At 44.8% G+C, this 17,563-nt stretch overlaps 1 protein-coding gene across 3 annotated transcripts in view; it reads right to left on the bottom strand.

Moving 5' to 3' along the window:
- Positions 1-17,296, bottom strand: part of chtopa (chromatin target of PRMT1a) — a 42,492-nt gene extending 25,196 nt beyond the window's left edge. The window contains exons 1-2 of one of the 3 annotated variants that reach the window (XM_060820778.1): positions 17,161-17,296; positions 156-237 (exon numbers count right to left, since the gene is read on the bottom strand). In XM_060820778.1, coding sequence (XP_060676761.1) covers positions 156-237; positions 17,161-17,218 — 140 coding nt within the window. In that variant the 5' untranslated portion in view covers positions 17,219-17,296. Of the gene's footprint in view, positions 1-155; positions 238-10,682; positions 10,855-17,160 lie in introns of those variants that run through there. The other 2 variants (XM_060820779.1, XM_060820780.1) reach the window with 2 other exon arrangements.
- Between the last annotated feature and the right edge of the window lie 267 nt (positions 17,297-17,563).

Below are 17,563 nucleotides of genomic sequence, written 5' to 3'. Positions count from 1 at the left end.
CTTTATTAAGTGCCATCAACTACTGGAGCAGTAATATTTAAGAGAAGAGCAACATTCTCCTATGATGAATCCCTGGAAATCATTGTGCACTTATATATTCTGCAATTGCTAATCAGCTACATGATTGGCACTTGAAATGTTGTCGGCTGCCTCACCGCTCGTTCAGTGACATCTTGGTTGTGCTTTTCAGCACAATCTTTGGTGTTGATGGGGCAGACATTATGAGGCTTTGATGCTCTGTGAGAGAAAAAAAGAATCATAATCAGAACATACCAATAGCTGAGATCTTCATGATTAATCTTTACTCATTCATATAAAATATATTATTGACAATCCTGAAAATTTACACTTTGTAACTGAACTATATTGATAACTAGTTAGAATGTTATGCAAAGATAGTTCTCAACACTAGCAATGCATGTCAATACGTAGCCAGTGTTGCTCCTCGTTTTAGAGTCTTTATTCAACTGCTAAAGTAGATCACAAAAACATATACATGCTCACCGTAATATTTTCAGAGTGAATGGCAATCACTTTCATTTATTTTAAAGTCAACTGCTAATCAGCCACAGGATTGATATTTCAGTTTGTCAACTGTTTCACCTCTCACTAATCCTAAAAATAGTATAGCTTGTAACATCCTGAAGTGAACTTCATGCATATATAAGCTCAGGATATATTTCATAATCCAAACTCAAACCAACTTTATCACTGTCGCTGCTAAGCTCATCAGGCTAGGTCATGCACACACAATTGTCAGTGCCAGGCTGTTATCACAGCCAGCATTAGACTGATTGAAACATCAAGGGCAAAAACTGTGTCTCTATACCAATATCTTGACAATGCGCACAGTCTACTTCTCTCGCAGTCAGCACGGTCTCTCAATCAGCATGGACTCCCACTACCTTAAATCAAGGCTCAGAGTTCCATGCATCTCATTCAACTTCTTAACAAGATGGTGGCAGCACGGTGGCACAGTGGTTAGCACTGCTGCCTCACAGCGCCAGGGACCTGGGTTCAATTCCCGCCTCAGGCGACTGACTGTGTGGAGTTTGCACATTCTCCCCGTGTCTGCGTGGGTTTCCTCCGGGTGCTCCGGTTTCCTCCCACAGTCCAAAGATGTGCGGGTCAGGTGAATTGGCCATGCTAAATTGCCCGTAGTGTAAGGTAAGGGGTATGTGTAGGGGTATGGGTGGGTTGCGCTTCGGCGGGACTTGTTGGGCCGAAGGGCCTGTTTCCACACTAAGTAATCTAATCTAATCTAAAAAAAAGATCTTTCTACACTTCCATTCATGTGAGAATGTGTAAAGGGCATGAGCAGGTAGGGAAAGAGTTAAGTTTTGAGTTTTGTTAAACAAGAGATTCAGCTGAGCATGACTTAGATCAGGTAAGAACTTAGTTAGCAATGGGGCGCTGACAGCAAGGTGGAAAAGCATTCATTATTTAAAGCCATTTAACAATATTTGAAGCACAGTATGTAATGTCCGTTTAACAAAGTGAAACATATTCATTATGTAAAGCCAGTTAAGGTTACGAAGATTCATTGTGTAACACCAGAAGGCTTCATCTTTGCCACTGACACTCACTGATTCTAACGGTCACCCAATCAATATGTATGTTGCGTTATCTGGATGTTCATCCCTATAAAATGGCTAGATAGTTCATTTAGAAATTGCTGTTCCAGAGAAGACAGTGAACTCATGTCTCTGTGCACATGGGCGATTGTTCTCTCTCCTTCCAGGGCCAGAATAAAGACTGAAGTAAAACCATACGGTGTCTCTGAACGTTTTACTTCGACTGAAGGGATAATGGGACAACAATACAAGTGTACAGCGAGTTTTAAGAAGATTTGTAGCTCAGGTTGAGGTTCTGAATGTAGGTTTGCTCACTGAGCGAGAAGCTTCATTTCCACCCTACTAGGTAACATCTTTAGTGGGCCTCCAGGCAAAGCACTGTTGACAATTCCTGCTTTCTATTTATACGTTTGGGTTTCTTTGGGTTGGTGATGTCATTTCCTGTTCTTTTTCTCAGGGGGCGGTAGATGGGGGTCTAACTCGGTTTGTTGATAGAGGTCCGGTTGGAATGTCATGCTTCTCGGAATTCTCATGCATGTCTCTGTTTGGCTGGTCCTAGAATGGATTTTTTGTCCTAGTCAAAGTGGTGGCCTTCCTCTTCTGTATGTAAGGATACTAGTGAAAGGATCATGTCGTTTTGTGGCTAGTTGATGTTCATGTATCCTGGTGGCTATTTGCCCATTCGTCCAATGTAGTGTATATTACAGTCCTTGCATGGTATTTTATAAATGACATTAGTTTTGCTTGTTGTCTGTATAGAGTCTTTCAAGTTCATTAACTGCTGCTTTATAGCATGTTGGCGGGTTTGTGGGGTACCATGATGCCAAGGGGTCTGAGTAGTCTGGCAGTCACTTCCGAAATGTCTTTGATGTCGGGGAGAGTGGCTAGGGGTTCTGGATGCGTTTTGCCTACTTGTTTGGATTTGTTGCTGAGAAATCTGCAGATAGGGTTCATTGGGTACCCATTCTTTAAGAAAACACTGTATAGGTGATTTTTCCTCTGCTCTGCACTGTTGCTCTGTGCTGCAGTGTGTAGTGGCTCGATGGAATAATGTTCTGATGCAGCTTTGTTTGTGGATGTTGGGGCGATTGCTTCTGTAGTTCAATATTTGATCTGTATGTATTGTTTTCCTATAGATGCTGGTTTGAAGTTCCCCATTGGCTGTTTGCTCTATCTGTAGAAGCATGGTGTGTTGTATCGTATCCATCTGGTTTTACTTTTTGAAAGTCTATCTTATTTATTGAAATTCAACTACATTGAAAAAGCGAACACACTACTTACAGATACCATCACTTACCGAGAAGTAGTAATAGACCCAATCACACAACTAGAGAACCGAATCACAGCCCTACTCAAAAACTTCAGAAATCTGAAGAAATAAATAAGACTGACTAGCAAAAAAATGAAACCAGACGGATCCAGCAAACCACGCTTCTACGGATTACCCAAAATTCACAAACCAGGAGCCCCCCTTAGACCCATAGTCTCGCTACCTGGAACACCAACTTACAGATTGGCCAAGGAGCTACACCAAAGACTAAAACACTTAGTAAAAGACTTATGCCATGCCATTCCATCCACTCCACCAAGAATTCCTGAAGACCAAAGACACTAAAATAGAAGAGGATGAAATAATGGTGTACTTTGATGCAACAGCCCTGTTTACATCAATCAACATTAACCTGGCCAAGGAAACACTGACTACACTATTAGACCCAAAGACATATACACTAAACACCACTAACTTCATTAGCAAGGACAACATCGTCAAGCTAGTAGACCTATGCCTTACCACACACTTCACCTTCAACAACAAAATCTACAGACAAATCAATAGAACATCCATGGGATCTCCTATTTCAGGGTTCTTAGCAGAGGCAGTAATACAGAGACTTGAACAAACAGCTCTGCCAACCATCCAACCCAAACTTTGGGTCAGGTACATGGATGGCACCTTTGTCATCACGAAACCTTCAAAACCATCAATAATACCCTTACTGGCATAAAATTCACTGAAGATGAGGAAAACAAACTGCCATTCCTAGATGTCACGGTAGAGCGAACAGCCAATGGGGAACTTCAAACCAAGGTCTACAGGAAAACACCACATACAGACCAAATATTGAACTACAAAAGCAATCACCCCAACATCCACAAACAAAGCTGTATCAGAACATTATTCCAACGAGCCACCACACTGCAGCACGGATGATCTATGCAGAGCACAGAAAAATCACCTATACAGTGTATTCAATAAGAATGGGTACCCATGAACACTGCAGATTGCTCAGCGACAAATCCAAACAAGTAGACAAAACACATCCGGAAACCCTAGCCACTCTCCCCTATATCAAAGACATCTTGGAAATGACTGCCAGACTACTCAGACCCCTTAGCATCATGGTAGCCCAAAAACCCACCAACACATTATAAAACAGCAACTAATGAACTTGAAGGAGCCTACACAAACAACAAGCAAAACTAATGTTATTTGCAAAATACTGTGCAAGGACTGTAACAAACACTACATTGGACAAACAGGCAGAAAACAAGCTACCAGGATACATGAACATCAACTAGCCACAAAACAACATGACCCTCTTTCAATACTATTCTTACTGACAGAGGAAGGCAGGCCACCACTTTAACTGGGACAACAACTCCATTCTAGGACAAGCCAAACAGAGACACGCACCAGAATTCTTAGAAGCATGGCATTCCAACTGGAATTCCATCAACAAACACACCGAGTTAGACCCCATCTACCAGTGAGAAAAAAAACAGGAAATGACAACACAAAGAAACCCAAACATATAAATAGGAAGCAGGAATCAAAGTGTTTCACCCGGAGGCCCACTGAAAATGTTATGAAACGTCTGGAAATGAACTTTCCAGCTCAGCGAGCAATCCAGAACAAATGTAAAGGAACACAAGTTCCAACAAATTCTTGGCATTGACACCCTCCAGATCCCTGCTCCTAATCTATTCATTATAATCCTATTCCTTCATAAAACCCCATCTTCATTGTGTTCACAACATAAACCTTCTAAGCTAAACAATGTGTGCTCAGTAAAGGACGTAAATTTAACTCCCTCTGCCTTCCCCAGAATGTATTTTCTACACAGCATGGCACGGAATTCTTGATTCATCCTTTGCATGACCCAATTCTTTAGGTCAGATCATTTCCTGCTCCATCGATTATTTCACCAACTTTTCCCTCCACCCATACACTACACTGAGCTCATAACTATTCTTCACCTTTCAAGAGGAATTGCTGGCATGATACTGCCACCTCAGGTTCTCGCCCTCCTTCACCAACTCCCACTAATTGTCTTCTGAACTTGCTGTGCTCCATTGCCTCAGGTATAACCCTGACCTTGCCATGAAAGTTGCCAACAGATGATTACAGTACCATCTGGATACTGACCTCTACCTTGCTGAGTGTCAGCATTAAAACTGTCACTTTTCCTCTCTTGACTGTAAACCACCACTGAAGAAGATGAAGTCATTGTTTTCAAGACTGTGAATGACCTTATCATTGTCTGGAATCCCCTTCAAGGCCTTGGCAAATCTATGGTTTCAGTCAACCACACGAAACTTATTTCTTCCTATCTTGAATGCTTTGCTCCCTTCCTACCTACACACACAATCCCTCTGATGCCCAACAACATTTCAACAATTATCTGGCCCTACCTGCCCACTGATGATCAAAGTCCAATCTTTCTACACCAAGCCACAAGGACACTCATATAGCTTTTCACTTTTTCCTTGAAAGGAGGCCCAAACAAACCTGATTCTCCAACACTATCCTCACCCGACATTCTGCGGAACTTGTATCACTTATTGAATGATATTTCCTTTAACTTACGTCACTTTTCTTCAAATAATAAGTGCGGCCACGAGGACCACAGTAATATCCATCTTTCTGTGGGGTTGCGGAACTCTCCTTGTTTCAAGGCTTATGTCCAAAATGCAACTCTCTTACTCCTTGGATGCGTCTGGCCTGTTGTTCATTTCCAGGGCCACCATTTTAGATTCTGACTCTCCAGCATCTGCACTCCTCACTTTCTCCTAGCTTTAGTACCACTCCAACAATTTTGTTCTCACTGCATTGATGACTATAACTAGTGCCATTTCCCATCTTCATCCAGAAATAGCACAACTGATAAACCAATCCTCTAATTTCCACCCTTCTCTTAGCCTCACTTGGGTTTTTAAAAATTCCCTCTTAGGAGGTGTCCGTCACTGTCAAGGTTGACATTTATTGCCGATCCCTAGTTCTCCAATCTCTTCTCATTAATCGGTCTTGCCATTCCAGAAAACTATTTGGTATACCTTCATTGCACTGCCTTGATAGCAAGAGCATTCTTCCTCGGGTAAGGAAACTAACACTGCACATGATAGCCCAGATGTGGCCTCACCAAAACTCTGCAGAATTGCAGCAAAACATCAGAGTTCCTGTACTCAAATCCTTTCACTATGAAGGTCAACATATCATTTGACTTCTTTACTGTCTGCTGCACTTGCACACTCACTTTTAACAACTGCTACATGATAACATATTGAACTTTCCCTTTTCTCATATTACAGCCAAATAATAATTTGCCATCCTTTTTTATTGCTACCAAAGTGGATAACCTCACATTTATCCAAATTATGCTGCATATGCCATGAGCATTCGCATTCTCATTGCCTGTCCAAATCACACTGCAATATGCCTGCATTCTCATTAGAGCTTACCCTTCCACCCAGATGTCATCTGCAAATTGAGAGATATTACACATTTAGTTGTGTCATGTACATCATTAACACATTGTGAATACTTGGGGTCCTAGTGCCGATCCCTGCATACACTACTGGTCACTGCCTCCATTCAGAAAAAGATCCACTTATTCCCACTATTCCGGTCTGCTAACCAGCTTCCTATCTATCTCAAAATATCATTCCCAATCCTATGCACTTCAATTTTACTCATTAACCTCTTATGTGGGGTTTTGTCAAAAGCCCAAAATAAACCACATCCATTGGCTCCCCATAATTAAGTCTACTGGTTACATCCTCAAAGAATTCCAGTAATTTGTCAAGTATGATTTCCCTTTTGTAAACAAAAGCACAAATTGCTAGAGAAACTTAGCAGTCTGGAATCTGTGGAGAGAAAACAGACAACATTTTGGGTCTGTTCAGTTACTGGCCAGATTTCCAACACCTGCAGTTCTTTGTTTTTTCCCTTTTTGTAAATCCACGCTGACTGCGTCTGTTTCTATGACTGTTTCCCACATGCTCTGCTATGAAACAGATTCCAGCATCTTGCCCAATACCAACATCCAAATCACTGGCTACTATAATTCTCCTTTCTCATCACCCCCTTATTAAATACAGGGGTTATGTTAGCTACCCTTCAATCTGTAGGAAGTGCTCCAGTGTCTAAAGAATCTTGAAAGATACCCACCAATGCATCCATGCTATTTCTGTAGCCACTTCCTCAAGTATTCTGGGGTGTAGATTATCTGAAGAAGGGCTTATGCCCGAAACGTCGAATCCCCTGCTCCTTGGATGCTGCCTGACCTGCTGCACTTTTCCAGCAACACATTTTCAGCTGTAGATTATCTGGCCATGGGAATTTGTCAGCCTTCAATCCTATCAATTACTCCAACACCATTTCTTCGCAAATAAAGATATATTTCAGTTCCTTCCTCTCTCAAAACCCTGTGATCCTCATCATTTCAGGTCTATTATTTGTGTTCTCCTTTGTGAAGGCAGAATTCTGTCTTTGTGAAGAAAGAATTATAGGAGAAAGTGAGGACTGCAGATGCTGGAGATCAGAGCTGAAAGTGTGTTGCTGGAAAAGCACAGGTCAGGCAGCATCGAAGGAGCAGGAGAATCGACATTTCAGGCATGAGCCCTTCTTCGCCAAAACGTCGACTCTCCTGCTCCTTGGATGCTGCCTGACCTGCTGCACTTTTCCAGGAACACATTTTCAGCTCTGATCTCCAGCATCTGCAGTCCTCACTTTCTACCGGAAAAAGAATTATGTTCGTCAATCATTTCATAGTTCCCTAACAAATTCCTTGAACCCAAACCTGTCTCCTTTCTTACTACAATTACAATTCCCTTAGCCTTACCTTCCACGGCAACTGTGATCACCAACCTCCACCATTCTAACATTCCCATTGCCTTCTCTTCTGTTTCACTTGCTCCTCCCAACCTTGTCCTATTGTATAAAGCCCAGCAGCTTTCTGCTTCTCTCTTCAGTTATAAAGAAATCTCACATCAGATTCAAAATGTTCACAATTTCTCTTACCACAGATAATGTCAAACCTGCTCAATTTCTCCAGCCCTGTTTTTATTTAAGAACTTGGTACATATTTTCTGTTGCTAATTCTTTGTCTCCTTCTCCGCAACAATTGTGAATTCTTCATGGCTAAATGCAGCAATACTGAGGAAAATAAGTTTCCCATGAGACTATGTTGAAAGAACAAGCTACAGCCTACAAAGGAGATTCGAGGGATATCAGATTCATTTCAAACACAACAAATGGGACAAGTCAGCTCTTTTTGAATATCTTCAACTGAATAACCATATCACCCAATGGTTAACTCTCAGAACTTCTCTTTCCTGTCTCAGTGGTATAGAAGGTGGGATAGGATGGAGATGAAAATTATCAAACCCTAACTCCAACCACAATTCAAACTTCTCATTCACTGAGATAAACACTACCAACCAGTCAACCAACCATCATGAAAAAAATGCCAATGCGAACACATTTATTACATAAACAATGTCCTGATTAAGTTACAGTATGATTCTACCTATACCTGCATTGCCAATGAGTACCTTTTTTTACTGTTCCTGTTAGTTCTCCAGATGATGGACAGAATCTTTGGACTTGAAAGTTTAACTGTGTATAATAACCCAGGAAGCCCGATTGGAGAATAATGTCATTTATTGTTGAACACTAAAACAGAATCACTATTCAGTGACCATAGGCTAGTTCCAGGCCAGACTGGTCGACAACCCTATCCCTGGGTCTGCTTTATAGATATTTTTCTAATCAACTTGTTCAGAGATGTTCTAACACGTCTCTAGAGCAGGTGGGATTTGAATCCAGGTTGCTTGGCTCAGAGGTAGGGACACTAACACTGTGACACAAGAGCTGTGTTTTAAAAAAATATACCTCACATGTGCTCTTACACACAACTGAATGGCTTTCCCACCACCAAATGACTACCTTTTTTTCTTGTTTTTAAACTATTAACCGCCATCAGTACAACAACAATGTAGCCAATTTTAAATTTACATGCAAAGCATGTTGAAAGAAATGCAAGTGATCAAAAGGTGGTGGTAGAGGTAGAGATGGGGGGATTGCATATGCTTCACCTATTTCTCCCATCAACCTGCCTCAAATGTTATTACTGTATACACCATTGGAGCAGGTGAGAGAGTTGGGTCTCTCAGACTACGTGCATTGATACCACCTTGCACCACAAGAGGGCCCTTGCAAAGTCGTAGGTGATGCGTACCAGCTTGTCAGGTCATTGCCTGTTACCAACGGAACTCTTATTCAACAAGCTCCACAGGGAAATTAGTTGGTAATTCCCTATGGGTTTTGTAGTTGTTACCATGCTTTATTTCACTCTCTATAGATGCTATCAAGTCTGCAGACTTTCTTCAGCATGATGGAGGTGCCAGTGTTAGACTGGGGTGGACAAAGTTAAAAATTACATAACATCAGGTTATAGTCCAACAACTTTATCTGAAAGTACTAGCTTTCTGCTCTGAAAGCTAAGACTTCCAAATAAACCTGTTGGACGACAGGTTGGACCGAAAGGGTGTTTCCATGCTGTACATGTCTATGACTATGTATTGGGCTTAACTCGATCCCACAGATCTTCAAACTCAACATACTAGTGTGATCTGTGCTCAAAATCCTGGCCTGTGTTAACAATACATTTAGTGCCAACAAATACAATAAGAATCAACTCAGTGTGGCAAATAGGAATACATGTGTAAAAAGGGCTGATTGCTATGATTAAAAAAAAATTGTCCTCTAATTCCTGGAGAGGAGAGAGAGAAAGAAAGAAATCCCATGCAGTGTTACCGGAGTGGGGTGAGAGACTCTTCATGGAGTTGCAGCAGTATATGGATGCAGTGACACCTCGTCTTCCACATTTCAGTGTGAAACCCGGGCCCTCAAACCAGCTGTGGTGAAGTGAAATTCAATCAATACTTAAACGTCTTTTTTTTTTACTGAATGGGGGGAAAAAAAACACCGCAGGTATGCTGCGATAACGAGTCACAGTTGGATTAACACAACTCACAGCTGTCCCTATTTGAATTCTGGCAATTTTAAAATCTCAAAATCAACAACATCTGCATGAAACTAAACCAGGCTTCAGGAATGAAGGTACAAACAATGAGTGCAGATGCTGGAAACCAGATTCTGGATTAGTGGTGCTGGAAGAGCACAGCAGTTCATGCAGCATCCAACGAGAATGAAGACAGATGAGCAAGCCTGGGAGGGCATCAAAATGGAACAATTCACATCATCCCCCCCCCCACACCCCCGACCCCCCCACCCCCGGTCTGACCCTGACCCCGCCCCCCCCACCCCAGCTCCACCCCGCCTCCTCCCGGTCTGACCCTGACCCCCCACCCCCACCCCGCCCCCTCCCGGTCTGACCATGACCCCACACCCCCACCCCAGCTACATCCCGCCCCCTCCCGGTCTGACCCTGACCCCCCCCCCCCCCCCCACCCCCAGCTCCACCCCGCCCCCTCCCGGTCTGACCCTGACCCCGCCCCCACCCGGTCTGACCCTGACCCCCCCCCCCACAGCTCCACCCCGCCCCCTCCCGGTCTGACCCTGACCCCCCCCCCCCCGCTCCACCCCGCCCCCTCCCGGTCTGACCCTGACCCCCCCCCACAGCTCCACCCCGCCCCCTCCCGGTCTGACCCTGACCCCGCCCCCACCCGGTCTGACCCTGACCCCCCCCCCACCCCGCCCCCTCCCGGTCTGACCCTGACCCCCCCCCCCCCCCCCCCCCCCCAGCTCCACCCCGCCCCCTCCCGGTCTGACCCTGACCCTGACCCCCCCAGGCCGTCACTCACCAACACATGAACCTGAACCTGTCCTCAATCTCGTTCTGGAGCTCACACTGAAAGGGGCAGAGCTCGGGCGCGGAGCGGATACACTCAGTAACCGGAGCGGGACGGATCTCCCCGATTTTCGGGCGAGTTGTTGCCGGCTTTTCTCGGTGGGGTTGTCCCGGCTTATATTTTTTAAATCAGGACTTTTCCCTCCCCCTCCCCCTCCCCACCACACGCGCGCCGCAAAATGGCGATGGAGCGGAGGAAATGGCGGCGCCGGCTCGTGACGTCACCGCAGTGACCGTTAAACGGTTCCCGGGGGAAAGGCATCGCGCCTCCATCCCACCCCCCGCCACCACAAGTAGATCCCAACCACTGCCCTTCCCCACCCCAAGCAGATCCCAATCTCTCTCACACCTCAGGAGATCCCTGTAACCACCCCGCCTAGCTCCCACAAGGAGATCCCTGTATCCTCCTCCAACACCACACACCCCCCCCCCAAAATGAGATACCCTCTCCCCGCACCTGGCTCCCTAAAGGAATTCCCCTTACCCACCCACCTCACCCCCCCCCCACACACACACACCCCCACCTCACCCCCCCCCACACACACACCGACCCCAGCACCCACACACACACACCCACCCCCAAAATGAGATACCCTCTCCCCGCACCTGGCTCCCTAAAGGAATTCCCCTTACCCACCCACCTCACCCCCCCCCACACACACACACCCCCACCTCACCCCCCCCACACACCCCACCTCACCCCCCCCCACACACACACCCCCACCTCACACACCCCGACCCCAGCACCTAAAATGAGATACCCTCTCCCCGCACCTGGCTCCCTAAAGGAATTCCCCTTACCCACCCACCTCACCCCCCCCACACACACCCCCACCTCACCCCCCCCCCACACACACCCCCACCTCACCCCCCCCCCCACACACACACACCCCGACCCCAGCACCTAAAATGAGATACCCTCTCCCCGCACCTGGCTCCCTAAAGGAATTCCCCTTACCCACCACACACACACACACACACACACACACCCCCCAGCACCTAAAATGAGATACCCTCTCCCCGCACCTGGCTCCCTAAAGGAATTCCCCTTACCCCCCCACCTACACACACACCCCGACCCCAGCACCCAAAAGGAGATTCCTTTTATCCATGGAACCCCCCCCCACCGTCCCACCTCCCAAAAGGAAATCCCTTTATCCTGAGCACCCCCCAGCTCCCAAAAGGAGACCCTTTTATTACCCCAGCCCAGCTTTGAAAAGGAGATTTCTTTATTCCCGATTGCCCTCCACCTTCCCAGCTGTCTTGCCCCATCCCCAGTCCACTTGAATTGAATTATGTGTCACATATGCCAAGGCGCCCTCCCACATTACAGATGAAGAGCTAATGCCGAAAACATCAATTTTCCTGCTCCTTGGATGCTGCATGAAAGCTGTGCTTTTCCAGCTGCACATTTTTTGACTCTGATCTCTCACACTTGCGGTCCTCACTTTCTCCAAGATCACTGTATGTGTGCAAGCCACTGGAGTGGTCCATTAGGACTGGCGAGTAGCTAATGTTGGGTCCCTCTGTTCAAGGAGGGAAATAGGGATAATAGAGGAAACTATAGACCAGTGAATCTCAGATTAGTGGTTAGGAAGCTATTGGAGAGAATTCTTCAGGATATGATTTGCACATATTTGGAAAAGCATGGTCTAATTAGGGACAGTCAACATGACTGTACGAAGCAGGTAGTGTCTTACTAACCTCATTGAATTTACCGAGGAGTGAAGGAGGCAATCAATGTGGGTAGAGCAGTGGATGCTATCTACATGGATTTTACCAAGGTTTTTGACAAAGTTGCTCATAGTAGGCTCATTCAGAAGATTAAGATGCATAGGACTCATGGTGACTTGGCCTGCACATTGAAAGAAGAGGGTAGTGGTGGAAGGGTGACTAGTGGTCTTCTGCAAGGATCTGTACTGGGGTCTCTGCTGTTTGAGATTTTTTTCTCTATTAAGGACTTGACTGAAAGCATAGACGAGTAGGTGAGTATGTTTGGAAGATCAGTGGAGTTGTGGATAATGTAGAAGGTTGACAAACTATACAGCAGGATATAGATCAGTTGCAGATATAGATGGAATTAGCAGATGGAGTTTAATCCAGCCAAGTGGGAGGTGCTACACTTTGGGAGATCAAATGTTAACGAAAAGTATACAGTTAACAGCAGGACTCTTAACAGCATTGATGTACAGAGGGATCTTGGGGGTTCAAATCCTTAGCTCCCTGTAAGTGGCCACGCAAATAGATAGGGTGGTAAAGGCATCATACAGCATGGTTGCCTTTATTGTTCAGGGAACTGAATACAAGAGTCAGGATGTCATGTTGCAGCTTCATAAGACTTTGGTTGGGCCACATTTCGAGTATTGCGTTCAATTCTGATCGCCATATTACAGGAAGGATGTGGAGGCTTTGCAGAAGAGGTTTACAAGGATGCTGCCTAGATTAGAGAGTTTCAGCTACAAGGAGAGGCTAGAAAAACTCTGCTCTGGACTCTGTGGAGGGAAGACTTAATAGAAGTCGATAGAATTGAGCTGCATAGATATGATTGACTGTCAGAATCTTTTCTTCCCAGAGGTGAAATGTCTAATATTCGGGGGCATGCATTTAAGGCGAGAGGAAGAAAGTTCAAAGGAGACATAAGGAGCAACTGTGGTAGGTGTCTGGTTGGTGGTGGAGAAGGCAGATACAACAGGGACATTTAATAGACTTTTATTAGGGACATAAATATGCAAAGAACAGAGGTACCTAAATCAAGGGCTGGCAAAAGAGATTCAATTAAAATGGCATCATGTATGGCATAACATTGTAGGCCCAAGGGCCTGTTCCTGGGCTGCACTGTTCTATGTACTGCTGAAGCTTACAAGGTCTGATCAGACTGCATTTGGAGTATAATGAGCAGTTTTGGGCACCATAGCTAAGGAAGGATGTGCTGGTGATGGAGGGTCCAGAAATGGTTAATAATAACAATGTCGGGAATGACGGACTTGTCATAAGAGAAGCAGTGAGGACTTTGGGTCCATGCTCGGGAGTTTAGGAAATGAGGAATCTCATTGAAAAATACAGACATCGGAGATATCTAGACAGACTGGTCATGGAGAAGATGTTTCCATTAGTTGGACAGACCCAACAGAATAGACACAGAGTGAAGGGCTTGGACCCTTTGGAACTGAAATGAGGGGAATGTCTTCAGCCAGGGGATGGTTAGTCTGTAGAACTCCGTGCCACAGAAGGCTGTAGAGGCAAAGCCATTGCATGTATTTAAGATGGAAGTAGTTAGGTTCTTGATTCGTAAGGGCATTAAGGATTACAGGGGCAATGTAACTGAGAAACACATTGACCATGATGGAGCAGACTCAATAGGCCAAAGGGCCCAATTCTGCTCCGACAGCCTATGGTTTACGACTGATGGCCAGTTATCTTTTTCTTGGTTGCCGCAGACATAACGGGGCTGAATGGTCTTGAACAATAACAAATGTTTCTATGATTTTGGTTTCCTCATTTGCGAAAGGATACAACTGCTTTAAAAGCAGTTCAGAAAAAAGTCATTCGACTCATTCCAGGGGATGTAGGGCTTATTTTGTGAACAAACATTCACAGGTCAGGCTGATATCCATTGGAGTTCAGAAGGTCAAGACACATTCTGATCAAAACATAAGATTTCAGAAGGACTCAAGACGACATTTCCTCTGGCAGAGGAGACCAGAACTAGGTAATGACAGTTTAATTAGAGCTCTCCTCTTGAAGATGGATGCAGAGTTTCTTTACCTTTTTCCCAAAACATAACAGACGTTGGGTATTCAAATTTATTCAAAAACTGAGTTTTTTTTAAACAGAGATAACATATGCTATGTAGAACAGACAGTAAAGTGGTGGTGTGACCATGACCAAATCACCCTTGATTTTATTGAACAGCGAAAGAGAGGTAAATGGCCTATTTTTTGATTACTGCTAAGCATTAACTACCCCACACTTCTCAACAATACATCTCACTTTAATCTTATTCTCACTAAGTAAAACTCTCTCTCTCAACACCTCAAAATAAGTTATCCCCACTCAGTAAAACTCCATGTATCAGCAATAAGTCATTCTCTTCAGTAAAATTCCACATGACAAAATACCTTCAAAAAAACCTCACCTCTCTGTCCAAAATCCCACCCACCCGAATCCCTCAACACCCCACTTTATCACCAAAATCTCCTTTGCTCCTCTACCTCATCACCTCCTTAAGCCAATCACAGACCTCCCTCCCTCGGACACCAAATCTCCTGCCCTTTACTCTCCATCCCTCATCTTTCGACTCCCATGACTTACATCCCAGATACTTCCCCTCTACTCATTTTGGTACTATAAATCTTCCCTTCTCTATCCTTTCTCAATCAGTTCTCCTCCCTAATTCTTGGTCCCCAAATCTCCTCTCCTGCCAAAAACACAGCCAAGGCCTCAGCCACTTCAGCTGTTTCAGTGACATCCGTCCTTCAACAGGAGGGATGTTTGCTGATGATGACACCAAGTTCAAATTATTTCTAATGGACTAATCCAGCAATCATCCCTTGATATTCAATCGTTTACCATCACTGATTCAATATCAATATCTTAGCACTTACCACTGACTCAAAAGTGAACTGGACTTGCCATCTAAATACAATGGCTACAAAAGGTCAGAAGTTAGGAATCCTGCAGTGAGGAACTCACCTTCCATCTTCCCAAAACTTGTCCACCATTTATCAAGCACAAGTTAGGAGTGTAATGGAATATTCGCCTTTTCCAGGATGGGAACAACACTTAAGAAACTTGACACCATCCTGGACAAAGCAGCCTATTTAATTGTTTCTGGCTGTGGTGCCAATCAGTCTCTCCACCACCGACACTCAGTAATGCATTGTGTACCATCGAGAAGATGCACTGCAGCAAGTCATTAAAAGGACCTTACAAAGCAATGAGTCATACAGCATAGAAGCAGACCCTTCAGTCCATCTCATCCATGCTCACCATATTCCCAAACTAAATGAGTCCCATTTGCTTGAAACAAAAAGAGCAGATACACGGGAGCACCACCACTTGCAAGTTCACCTACTATCCTGACATGGAAATATAGTGCCATGCCTTCAGTGATACTGGGTCAAAATACCAAATAACACTGAAAGTCTACCTACAGCAATTCAAGAAATGTCTTCACCATTAATTTGTCAAAAAAGATATAAGACGTATACAACACAAAGATGAAAATAGGTCATTCAGCTCTTCCAATTCTGCCCCAATGAGATCGTGGGTGATCTGATAACCCTCAAATTTTTCTCCTTTTCTCCTTAAACCCTCTATTCCCTTACTGATTAAAAATCTGTCTACATCAACCTTAATGATCCAGCCCTAACAGCTCTCTGTGGCAAGGAATTCCACACATTCACAACACAAGAAATTCCCCCTCATTTGTCTCTTAGATGTGGGATCACTTCTTTTGAAATTGTGCCATGTGGTCTTAGACGCTCCCATAAGAGGAAACAATTACCCTGTCAATAAGATCACCTCTCATTCTTCAAAACTCCAACAATAGGAACAATCTACTCAACCTCTTCTCAATGTCCTCAGACCGCACAGCACTCAAGTAAATGTTCTCTGGACAGCTCAATTGTTTAAATAAGGAATAACAAAATGTTCTGAAGATATATCACTGGACCCAAAACATGAACTCTGATTTGCCTCCACAGATGCTGCTAGAACTTGCTGAACTTTCCGACCAATTTCTGTTTTTGTTTCTGATTTACAACATTTGCAATTCTTTCAGTTTTTAGCCTTGTATTAAAATGCTGTTTAGCACACTAGTTGGCCTTCAACAGGGTTATTCATTTGTTTTTAAGGTGATAGATTTGTGGAATTCAGTCACAGAGTGCAGTGGATGCCAGAACACTAACTACATTTAAAGGAGATACAGAATTTTTTAAGTTATTAATGGGTTGAAGTGTTAAGAAGGAAAGTGGAGTTGATTCCAGAAAGAAATCCACCATGACGGTATTGAATGGCGGAGGGTCTCGGTAGATTGAATTGCCACCTCCATTTCTTATGTTCTAATTTTGCTGCTTTTTTTGTGATCCATTCATTAAGTTCACACCGGCCTCAACCCCTCTGTTTTCCCCTTTTGCAACCCTTCTCTCCATTTACACACAAAACTCCTCGATGCTGACTATCAGAGTAGGTAACCCCACATTTGTGCACAGTATTCCGACTGACAACATATTGCGCACCTTCTCAGGGAGCATTTAGGGAGGGGCAATAAACACATGGCCCGGCCGGCGATGCCGACCCACATCATCCTCGACATGGGCCTGGAATTAAAAGCACCTTCCACCGGGCGGACAACGCCGCTGTCGGCCACCGATAAGAGACTCGAGGAAGAAAAGAAGGCCGGAGCGACAAGAGGCAGCCTTGGGCCTTACCTGGTACGGGCAGAGCCGAGCCATACTGCCGCTGGCGGAGCTGAACAGCGGAATCCATGCGGCCGAGAAAGGAATCAGAACAAGTCGCAGGGAGGAGGAATGATCACGTGGGGTAGCTGAGGGAAGAGGATTGATCACGTGGGGTAGCTGAGGGAAGAGGATTGATCACGTGGGGTAGCTGAGGGAAGAGGATTGATCACGTGGGGTAGCTGAGGGAAGAGGACTGATCACGTGGGGGAAGAGGATTGATCACGTGGGGTAGCTGAGGGAAGAGGATTGATCACGTGGGGGAAGAGGAATGATCACGTGGGGTAGCTGAGGGAAGAGGAATGATCACGTGGGGTAGCTGAGGGAAGAGGACTGATCACGTGGGAGCGCGGTGACGGCTTGGGAAGGTCACGTG

The sequence above is a fragment of the Hemiscyllium ocellatum genome, chromosome 50, assembly GCF_020745735.1.
Source record: "Hemiscyllium ocellatum isolate sHemOce1 chromosome 50, sHemOce1.pat.X.cur, whole genome shotgun sequence".
Taxonomy (NCBI): domain Eukaryota; kingdom Metazoa; phylum Chordata; class Chondrichthyes; order Orectolobiformes; family Hemiscylliidae; genus Hemiscyllium; species Hemiscyllium ocellatum.
Note: the sequence above shows the minus strand (reverse complement) of the source record. Positions and strands in the feature narration are given on the sequence as shown.